The sequence below is a fragment of the Narcine bancroftii genome, chromosome 1 (genome assembly GCF_036971445.1).
Source record: "Narcine bancroftii isolate sNarBan1 chromosome 1, sNarBan1.hap1, whole genome shotgun sequence".
NCBI lineage: Eukaryota > Metazoa > Chordata > Chondrichthyes > Torpediniformes > Narcinidae > Narcine > Narcine bancroftii.
This window is the reverse complement of record NC_091469.1, coordinates 71481726-71493758: the sequence shown is the minus strand read 5'-3', so window position 1 is coordinate 71493758 and position 12033 is coordinate 71481726. Positions and strand designations below refer to the sequence as shown.

General features: G+C 41.9%; 1 protein-coding gene across 1 annotated transcript in view; it reads left to right on the top strand.

Annotated features, from left to right (window-relative positions):
- Window positions 1–12033, top strand: part of ntrk2a (neurotrophic tyrosine kinase, receptor, type 2a) — a 298501-nt gene that overhangs the window by 274508 nt on the left and 11960 nt on the right. The window contains exon 16 of the mRNA XM_069929911.1: window positions 10081–10239. Within this exon, the coding sequence (XP_069786012.1) occupies window positions 10081–10239 (159 nt within the window). The remainder of the gene's footprint in view (window positions 1–10080; window positions 10240–12033) is intronic.

The following is a 12033-nucleotide window of genomic DNA, read 5'->3' as shown; positions in this document are numbered from 1 at the left end:
AGGTCCCGCATAAACGACTAGCTTCCAAAATCAAGGCTCATGGGATTGGGGCAAAGTATTGATGTGGATTGAGAACTGGCTGGCAGGTAGAAGACAGAGAGTTGGGATAAATGGCTCGTTTTCTGAGTGGCAGGCGGTAACCAGTGGGGTGCCACAGGGATCTGTACTGGGACCCCAGCTGTTCACAATTTACATTAATGATCTGGATGAGGGGATTGGATGTAATATCTCCAAACTTGCAGATGACACTAAGCTAGGGGAGGTTGTGTGCACGGAAGAGGGGGTCAGAAGCTCCAGTGTGATTTGGATAAATTGAGGGACTGGGCAGATACATGGCAAATGCACTACAATGTGGATAAATGTGAGGTTATCCACTTTGGTAATACAAACCAGAGGGCAGATTACTATTTGAATGGCAATAGATTAAGAGATGGGGAAGTGCAGAGAGACCTAGGGGTACTTGTACACCAGTCTCTGAAGGCAAGCATACAGGTACAGCAGGCGGTTAAAAAGGCAAATGGTATGTTGGCCTTAATATCAAGAGGGTTTGAGTATAGGAACCAGCATACCTTACTGCAGCTGTACAGGGCCTTGGTGAGACCACACCTGGAGTACTGTGTGCAGTTTTGGTCACCTTATCTAAGGAAGGATGTTCTTGCAATGGAGGGAGTGCAGAGGCGATTCAGCAGGCTGATACCTGGAATGGCAGGAATGACTTATGAGGAAAGACTGCGCAAATTGGGATTGTACTCCCTGGAGTTTAGAAGATTGAGAGGGGATCTCATAGAGACATATAAAATTCTGGCAGGACTGGACAGAGTGGATGCAGATGGGATGTTTCCAATGATGGGAAAATCCAGAACCTGGGGTCATGGTTTGAGGATAATAGGCAAACCATTTAGGACCGAGATGAGGAGGAATTTCTATACCCAGAGGGTGGTGGAATTCATTGCCATAGAGGGCAGTAGAGGCAGGTTCATTAAATATATTTAAGAGGGAATTAGATCTATTTCTTCAGTATAAGGGTATTAAAGGTTACGGAGAGAAGGCGGGGACGGGGTACTGAACTTTAAGATCAGCCATGATCTTGTTGAATGGCGGAGCAGGCTCGAAGGGTCGAATGACCTACTCCTGCTCCTATCTTCTATGTTTCTATGTTTCTATGTCCATGACCTCTGCATTGAAGATGGAAGGATTTTAAATTTTTTAGTTTTTACGAACTCTATTGGACAATGCTAATTCTGATCACCCAAAGAGACACACTGCAATTGTTGCTTGTGTGCTCAAGGAGTACAGAGTGGATATTGCAGCTCTCCAGGAATCTTGACTCATTGGAGAGGGCACGCTGCATGAAGAGAAAGGAGGGTACACATTCTTCTGGTTTGGCGGGCCAAAAGAAGGAAAAAGAGAATCTGGTGTGTGCTTGGCTGTCAAGAACTGCCTCGCACCAAAGCTACCAACCCTGCCTGTTGCTGTATATGATCGAATCCAGACCTTGCGAATACCTCTGCAAGCAAAGCGCCACCTCATCGTGGTCAATGTCTATGCCCCAACTCTGACTAATCCCAGTGAAGTCATTTTAGAGTGAGCTGAAACCACCATCAGTAGCGTGGCAACTTCCAATAAGCTGCTGTTGCTGGGAGACTTTAATGCTTGGGTTGGCACTGTGTGGCTGGTGTGATCAGATGCCAAAGTATTGGCAACAGTAATGGTAATGGGCTACTGCTTCTCTTAATGTGTACAGAATTCAAACTGTGCATTACTAACACTGTTCAGATTGCCAAACAAGCTCAAATGCACATGGATACATCCACGATCTATAAGCTGGCATCTCATTGACTACGTCATCACCTGACAATGAGACATCTCTGATGTTCATATCACCAGAGTTAAGCATGGAGCTGATCATCGATCAATCCTCCACGCAGACTGATTGCTGCCAAACCACCCAAAAAAGCTGACCACCACCAAACTGAAACACCATGAGTGTGCTGATGCCATGAAATCCTCCATGGAAACTGTGCTAAGCAGACTGGTTGAGAATCCACCAGACCACATTACTGAGCACTGGAATGCTTTCAAAGAAACTGCCGACAGCACTGCCCAGGATTGGTTTGATGAGAACAAACAATTTGTACAAGACCTTCTAAGAGCCAAGGCAGTTGCACACCAAGCTCTTCTTCGATGCCCAAACTCACGTTCCAAAAATATGTCCCTTTTTGAGTACAAAATCAACTTTGCAGAGGCAGCTCAGAGCTATGAAAGACCAGTGGTGGGCGAACAAGGAGTCACAAGCCTTCACAGACTGTAATGACTCAAGAAGCTTTATGAAGAAATCAAGGTTGTGTATGGTCCATCAAAGCAAGGTAACTCACAATTCCTAAACAAAGACAATACATCCATTTTCACTGAGACATCAGAACTCATGAAAAGATGGAAAGAACATTTCTAGAAGCTATTGAATGGACCAAGAACCATTACCGATGAAGCACTGGGCAAAGTACACCCTCGACACATATTGTTTGAGCTAGATGCTCCCCTACTCTTCACGAGGTCATCAGTCATCAAACAGCTAAAGCCCAACAAAGCGCCAGGGTCTGACGGTATTGCAGCCAAGATCTACCAGTATGGGGGTAACACACTGACATCATGCCTGCACAAAGTTGTGGGGAGCTGCAGAACTACCACAAGACTTTCAAAGATGCATTATTCGTGACCATCTACAAGGACAAGGGAGACAAGGGAGACGAGAGATTGCAACAATTATTGTGGCATCCCTCTTCTGTCAGTTGCGGGAAAATGCCTCGCAAAGATCATCCTTAGATGTTTGGTGTCCAACATCCTTCCAGAAAGCCAGTGTAGTTTTCAAACAGACTGTAGTACAGTGGATATGATCTCCTCACTGAGGCAGTTCCAAGGGAAAGGTGTTGAGCAGCAGAGAAGTCTCTATGTCACATTTGTTGATCTAATCTAAGCATTTGACACTGTTGTAAGAGATGAACTGTGGAAGCCCTTACCAAAATTTAGTTGCCCCACATAACTAACCACCATTATCTGTTAATTCCATGAAGGTACGGGAGGCCGCATCAATATATGTGATGAGTTGTCAGACCCATTTTCCATCAGCAATAGTGAAAACATGGTTGTGTTTTGACTCCTACTTTGGACTATTCTTCGCTGAGGTTTTTCAGGATGCCACATCAGACCTGAAGTTCAGGGCCTTCCTATAAATGAGGACTGATGGTGGGCTCCTCAACCTTGCAAGACTGAGAGCAAAAACAAAAGTCAATGACTTTGTGATGCACAAGCTACAGTTTGCTGCTGACTGTGAACTCATTGCTCACTCTCTTGAAGACTTACAGGAGATTACCAGTCACTTTGTCAATGCTGCTAAGAGCTACGGATTGACAATCAGCCTGAAAAAGACCGAAGTTTTGCACCAACTGCCCCTGGCTCAAGCTACGAAGAACCAACTGTCCTCATTGATGACATTTGCCAGGTTTTGCTACCTGGCAGCACTATAACATCCTCAGCTTCTCTAGATGTCGAGACTGAGATAAGAACCAGAAAGTCCTGCTTTGTCTTTGGGCAGCTGAAAGACCAGGTTTGGTCACAGGACATCAGGTTGGCCACCATGTGCAAGGTATACAGGGCCATTGTCATATCAGCCTTGCTATATGAATGTGAGATGAGGTGTTCATAATCAGAGTCACTTATGCCAGCTTAACCAACTGCAGCAGCGTCACCTACACTCTCTGATGAAGATCACCTGGCGAAACAAGGTCTCCAATATTGAGGTCCTTTCTTGAGCCAAAATGCCAGTAGTTTCAACCTTGGTGATGTCAGCCCAACTACATTGGGCAGGACATGTTGTCAGAATGCCTGACAGAAGACTGCCCAAGGACATGTTGTATGGCCATCTGTCCAGTGGTACCCCAAAACAAGGAGACCAGCAACTACGGTAAAGGATGTTCTTCACAGGAGCCTCAAGAAAGTTGGCATTGCCCCCATCAACATGGAGGATCTGGCTCAAGATTGTTCACAATGGAAGGATGCCATCAGAAAAGGTTTGGGCACTGCTGAGAAAAATCTCAAAGAGACGACAGCGGAAAGTCACAGGAAGCGCCGTAACAGAGAGAGCTTCTGCCCCTCCAGTCCTCACCTGCCAAGTATATGGCAAGCAGGGCCTGTCAAGGATCAGCCTGTACAGCCATTCCAGGATGCACATATCAAACCCCACAAACTGACTGAAATAACCATCATCATCGTATGGGATGAATAGCCAGAAGACACAAGTGAGCTCCATTTGTCATCCCTCCAGTGTCGTCAGCCGCCTGATGAGCCCTCAACCTCGCTCACCTAGTGACCGCATCATATCGCTATACAGATATTAAACATGCAGTAACCTGCCACATAAAGGCTCAGATTCTCCAGTTGCAGCGTGGGCTTGTAGATTGCCCCAGACTGAATTCAACCACATGCAAGATTTGGGCAGAGTCCGCAGATCACACAGCTCCTGGGTGTCACCGTTGCACATGGTTCCAAAAATATCTCCTGAGGAATGGCGAATTGTTGTGATTATCATGCCCTGAACAATTCCACCATGCCTTACTGACATAACATTCTCAATTTATAAGACTTCTCAGCTAACCTCCACGGCAAGCATGTATTTGTGAAAATAGATCTAGTTCGTGCTTACTTTCAGATTCCAGTGACCGCCATTCAGTCTGCAGAATGCAGCTCAGACATTTCAGCGGTTTATGGGCCATGTATTTTGTGATTGCTTACATCGATGATATTCTGGTCGCTAGTGTGGGCACAGAGGAGCACAACCTTATCTCATTGTTTCAGAGGCTTGATGAGTTTGGCATTGTGATCAACCCCAGTAAATGCGTTTTTGGCACTGCTGATCTTATATTTTTAGGACATAGAGTTACACAACCTGGGTATTTTGCCTGATGAATCGAAAGTGCGAAAAATTCAACAATTTCCGACACCCATTATGTTTGGCCAGATGTGACTTTTTTTAGGGATGATGAATTTCTATCACTATATTCTGCCGAATGGCATTTCTACTACTCCTTACTGAACAACTTAAAGAATCTGAAAAGTCTGTTTCTAAAAGATCATTAATTTTGAGAGATTAATCCATTTGTGCTTTCAACGATATGAAGAATGGATTTGTGAATACTACTATTCTTGTACATCAAAAGTCTAACACCTTGCTCTCTCTTACCACAGATATGTCTGTGAGTGCTGTGGGAGCAGTGTTAGAACAATGAGTCCAATTGGAACCTTTGGCATTTTTTCAGTAAGCTGTCACTGGCTCAGGCAAAGCATATTACGTTTGGACAAGAACTCATAGCCATCAATCTCACAGTGAAACTTTTCCGCTTTTTATTGGAAGGTCAACCTTTCACCATTTATACAGACCACCAGCCTCTTATGCAAACCGCAAGTACAAGCACAAATTTCTACTTGTCACAAAAAAATGGGTACTTGGACTGCATCTTACAATTTTCATTGGATATACGACACATCGAGGAAAAGCGGTATTGACACCTTGCATACGATTACTGCCATCAATTTCACTGCCATGGCTCTTGCACAGCATCCCGATCTTATCCAGTATCACTGGATCAACTCTCCTCTTCATCTTCAAGATGTGACCCTAGTTGAATCAGGTGAAAAATTGGCTGCAACTTTTTCACAGGAAGACTTGGCCTTTTGTGCTGGTGGCAATGAGGCAGGAAATTTTTGAGTGGTTTCATAATCTATCTCATCTTGGTAGAAGAACATCAATCAAATTGATTATTTAATGTTTTACCTGGTCTCACATTAAACAGGATGTTGGTTTAAGGACAAGGACCTTCTTGCCACGTCAACACTCTAAAGTCTCCAAACACACAAAATCCAATCCCTGTTTCCAGCACATGTACCTTAGCTATGCAGGCCCACTTCTACTATCCTGGGAATATATTTTACTTCTCACGGGAGGACCGGACGACCAGGTGACAGGAGACCATTCCTGTCACTGATATCTCTGTGGAGACGGTCTCTTGGGCTTTCGTGGATTGTTAGATTCCATCTTTCAGTGCTCTCAGCACTATTACGACGAACTGAGGATCTCAGTTCGATTTGCTTTTGTTCTGAGCTCTCACTGATCTTTTGGACATGACCTGTATTTGCACTATGCCTTACCACCCGTAGGCCAATGGCCTTCTTGAGCATTTCCATCCGCAATCAAAGGCAGCATTGACAGTGGGTGGTGATGCATGTATTTGGAGCGAACATTTGCCCATGGTTCTCCTTGGTGTGCATACTGCTGTAAAGGAGGATCTTGGCTGTTCAGTGGCAGAGCTAGTATATGTCACTACACTGACCTTGACAGGCAAGTTTGTGAATCCGAGTTCAGGGGCAAAGCTCTATGATCCAGCTTGTTATGTTGATTGTCTTCAGGAAAGCATGAGATTAATGCAACCTACTCCTATGCGGCAGGTGTCACTGCAGTGTATGTGCCGAATGATTTACAATGCTGCACTCATGCGTTCCTCTGGCATGATGCTGTTTGAAAACCACTTCAGGCCACTTATGATGGTCCTTTTCAGATCTTACGATGCCACCGGAAGACTATTGTGATTGACAGGAATGGAAAAGCTGACACTGTTTCCATTGACAGGTTGCAGCCGGCGTATATCGATGGTCCATGTTCTGTATCGGAGTCAAAGGACCAGTCGCACCCCTGCCATTCAGACTGTACACCACCTGCTTTGCAATATCGTACGAGGTTGGGACAAAATGGCCATTACATAGTAGGACAGTTCCATTCAGTTGCCTCCTTGCGTGGCTCAGGGGCTGCTGTCGTGTACTTACCTTCATCGGGAGTGGTGCCAGTTGCTGCGGATGTCATAATTGAAGCAAAGCACGGTAGTAATAGCATGCATGCATGGGTTTGTTAAGCAGTCAGCATATAGGTGATGAATCTCAAACATAGGAGGAGGAGAGTGAGAGTGTCAGGATCACCCGTATAGCACTGACCCTGTGAGAAGGTCAGAGGTGTTTGACTCAGTGGTGTTTGGAGAGTTTAAGAATGCTGTGTGGTGTCTGAAAAGAATAAAGAAAGTTGACTCCATATTTTTGTGCCAAAGGAAACGAGTAAGTGTATTCTTTAATCGTGTGTAAACTGGAGTAAATCAGTGATGTTACAAGAGTAATGATTGGACAAGTAGTTCTACTTCAGATGACTTGATTATGGAATGAAGATGTCAGATGATAGAAAAAATGTTTGCTGGTCTTCATTCCAAATTGTTCATATATTGTCCATTGCTATTTTTGACAGAAAGCTCACTTTGTGTCACAAGAGCAAAGAGGAAACTGGCACCAACTTGGTAGAGATTGGTGCACTGACCTTCTGGTACAGAACCAAATGCAACATTTAATAGCAGATGTCTCACATTCCAAAGCAGCAGCAGTTACTCAACATCATAAAAGTCAAAAAACAACATAATATTTGAACATAGATAGGAGGGGTATGTACTAGGTGGGGAGTTCAGTGGGACAAGGCAGGACAATAGTTCGTCACAGATTAGACTGGCTGAAGGCTCTGTTTTCAGTGCTCTAATGTTCAATGGCTATATTAAAGTGTTGCAGTGAAAGCTCAGATTGTTGCTTTGAAAATGGCTGACCATTCTCAGGATGGCATATTCACTCTCCCACCATCACCATTATGTCAATGTCCTTCTCAGCATTGGCCGGTTAACCAACCAGATCAGGGATAGCCTAAAGCCAAGCCGATTGCCCAAAGTTGCTTGAGGTCATTCTCTGTCTGGAGTCACCACTACTGATGATCAACAGCTCACTGACAGCCAGGCCATGGTCACACTATTTTTCAGTAACACTTGTTTGATGCAGTATAAGAGACAACAGAAGAAAGGCATTATTAAAGACAATGTTTGAAACTTTTAAAATTTAAAGTTTTTAAACCCGGGTTGGTGGCACCGTAAGAGTGTGGTGCTAATCACTACATTAACAGAACCACCCAACTTTTTATTCTTTTGGTTAAGATTTAATTTATGAAATTTCTCCTGTGGTCATTTCTGATGGAACAAATATTTGATGAATATAAGGCTGAGCAAAATTGTCTGTCGCCATTTAATTTTAAGATGATATGTAAGGAGCATACAGCATTTTTGAGGGTGCAAGTTCACAACATGGATTTTGATTTATATATATTTTTAATCACATTTCATAGAGATGTTCTGGCATTCACTTAACTACAATCTATTTAACACACATTTATGTGGACAGTTGAACATTATAATTGTACCACAAATAACTTCCTTGTGTTTTGAACTAATAATGAAATTCTCTTGAGAAGGTTTAAATTCTGACTTAAATCACATTGCTGTTGTGTTGTTTCTAAATTTAATCACTGATGGAATTGAATGTTCTAAATTCGAATCACTTCAAACAATGCATTAAGTACCTAATAAGAACCTCAGTTGAAATTCCAGTTCTGTTAATTTATCAAATGGGAAAAGAACTTCCCTACTTCCCCATTCGGCACCAAACATGAATACATAAGAGCAACTGAGAAATATGAAAGAGGGAAGCATGGAAAACTATGAAAAACTAATATCTGCATTATGTATCTACACTGCCATAAATGCTTAATAAATATTCTTTAGCTTTCTAACAGCTGAAGGATTGCTCTCTTCTCCAGATTTTGCATGTTCTGCTTCCAATAAAATGCTATTACTGAAACCCGTCTACTCTTATTACAAAGGAGGATCAGTATATGCAGGGCAATGCTCTGATACTAATCCAAGGTTGTCATGGCCAGTGTCATATTTGTTCCAGACTCATTGCAATAATAAATGTATTTGGTTTAGTCATTAGGAGAAATGTTGGCAAATTCATATTTTTTAAGTATTTCATATAACCAGATAAAAAATGGTCAGTCTGTCTATGCCAATTTTGCTATAAATGATAAATTTCAGTGATTTTTTTCGACTTTGTGAATTTGAACCTATTGCTTTGTTCTGGTTTTGAGAGCTTAATATTTCCAACCATGAGCAGGGCCTTATGCAGTTGTGTTTTTGCCAAATCTTCAATAATATCAATGTCTAAACTTCATAGAAGTAATATTTTAATTAAAACTGTTAAAAATGAATGTCAGAAATGAAACAATGGCTTTGGAGGGTTTAGAGGAGGTTCACCAGTTGATTCTGGAGATGAGGTGGTTAGCCGATAAGGAGATATTGAGTCAACTGGGACTATATTCTCTGGAATTCAGAAGATCGACTGGAGATATTATAGAAACATATAAAAATATAAAAGGAATAGATATGATAGAGGTAGGAAAATTGTTTCTACTAGTAGTTGAGACAAGAACAAGAGGACAGTCTCAAGATTCAGGGGAGTAGATTTAGAATTGAGATGAGGAGGAACTACTTTACCCAGAGAGTAATGAATCTGTAGAATTCTCTACAGTAGAGAAGCAGTAGAGTTTGTCTCATTTAATATATTTATTTCACAGTTACAGTAGATACATTTTTGCAGAGTAGGAATTTAAGAGTTATGAAGAGATATGGAATTGTGTCTATGGATAGATCAACCCTGATCTTATTAAATGACAGAGTATGCTTGACAGGCCAGATCTCCATTCCTGCTCCTATTTCTTATGTCAGGACTGAGATTTATAAATTTGAGAAAGGTCAGAAAACCCATTTATCCATCAGGTGCTTATCATCAAGGAAATTAGGGCTTTAGGAAAATAGCAGAGAAGAGAAGCTCAGCCAGGGGCAGCCCTGATTATGTTGAATGTAAGTGAGGGTTAGAGGGGTATTCGCATTTTTTTTGTGTTCTTGTGTTGAGGTGATGTACATCAAAGTAGGTCCATTTTTAATTTAAAAAAACTATAGTTCATATAACAAGAATTTCCTGATATTGTACTAATTTCAGTTGTAGTTCAGTTCGAAGTGAGTACTGCCATATTTCCAAACTTCAGTTGTGGATACAATGATTTCCATATTGTTCATTCATTCACGGATGTTGATGCTTCATTTTATTCCTTTTCAGGTCGGTGGCCACACAATGCTGCCGATTCGTTGGATGCCTCCTGAAAGCATTATGTACAGGAAATTCACCACTGAGAGTGATGTCTGGAGTTTGGGTGTAGTGTTATGGGAGATCTTTACCTATGGAAAACAACCCTGGTATCAGCTGTCAAATAATGAGGTTTGTATAAAACTACAGTTAAAAAATAGTCATTTAACTTTCCAATGTGACACAGCAGTTTCTAGAATAGTGTTTCTGTTTACTCTCCTGCAGCATTGTGGATTTTCTTGCTTCTAGTAATGTCTAAATTTAAGTCTAAATTTTAAAAAATAAATAAAATTTAGTAACTGAAAATAGTGGGACGTCCAGTATTTTATAGGTAATACCAAGAATTTTTACTTCGAGACTTGAGTCTACTTGCAATATTGCCCTTTAAGCATTAGTGAACATAACCAGCAATGTAATCGTTTTATTTTAATTACAACATGTACAGAAGAAATAGAAGTAGGAATAATCCCGCATCCCTCCTAATTTTTAAAAATCCTTTGATTTCTGCCTTGATTGTACTGAGCAACTGAACCTCCACAACTCTCCAGGAGAGAGAATTCCAAAGATTTACCACCCTCCCTATGAATAAGTGACATCTCATCTCTGATGGAATAACTGTCTGTGGTGATTGGGAGTTGGTGATTCTCCTGACCACTAAAGGGTGTCAGATATGGAATGTCCCATCCCAGGTTAGATGCATGAAATGGATATGTCCCACGAGATGCTATGATAGGGAAGGGAGGATGGTGACAAATAATAGTGTGGATGGCAGAGAGGGGGATAGGTAGAAGGTAAGATGTGGGAAGTCTCTGAGATGTATTTACTTCAATGCAAGGAGTGTTGTAAGGAAGGTGGATGAGCTGAAGGTCTGGATAGACACTTGGCAGTATGATGTGGTGGCAATTAGTGAGACGTGGTTGAATGAGGGCTGTGAATGGTAGTTAAATATTCTGGGATTTCGCTGCTTTAGGTGTGATAGAATTGAAAGGGTAAGGGGAGGGGGTGTGGCATTACTTGTCAAGGAGGATATTACAGCGGTACTGAGGAGGGATAGATTGGAGGGCTCATCAAGGGAGGCGGTTTGGGTGGAATTTAAAAAGAAAAGAGGTGAGGTTACTGTTATAAAGGTGTATTATAGACCACCAAATGGGGCGATAGAACTAGAAGAGCCAAATGTGTAGGGAAATAGCTGAGATGGGCAGTAAACACAGGGTTGTGTTAGTTGGGGATTTTAACTTTTTTAACATAGATTGGGAGACACAGTCAATGAGTGGGCTGGATGGATTAAAGTTTCTAAAATGTGTGCAGGATTGGTTTTTGCATCAATATGTTGAGGTGCCCACTAGAGAGGGGGCAGAGTGAGATCTACTGTTGGGGAATGAAATAGGGCAGGTGACAGAGTTGTGCGTTGGGGAGAACTTTGGATCAGCGTAATTATGGAAAAGGTTAGGTCTGGTCCGAAGATGAAGATCTTTGAGTGGGGAAACCCAGATTCAAAGAAATGAGAAGGGACTTGCAGGGAGTAGTTTGGGCTGATCTTTTTTTCTTGGAAGGACGTAGAGGAGAATTGGAGAGCATTTAAAGGTGAGATTTTGAGAATTCAGAATCTTTATGTTTCTGTCAGGACAAAAGGCAAGGCCAAATTTTCAATGGAGCCATGGTCTTCTACAGAGATTAGGAAGTTGGTTTGGGATAAGAGAGAGGCCTACGTTAAATACAAGAAGCAAAAGATTGATGAGATGTTTGAACGATACATAGATTGTAGAAAGAACCTTATGAGGGAAATTAGAAAGGCAAAAAGAAGGTACGAGGGGGCTATAGCAAATAGGGTGAAAGCAAATCTGAATGGTTTTTACAAACGTGAATAGCAAAAGAAAAGTTAAGGATAGAATAGGTCCACTGGAAAATCAGAGCAGAGGAATATCT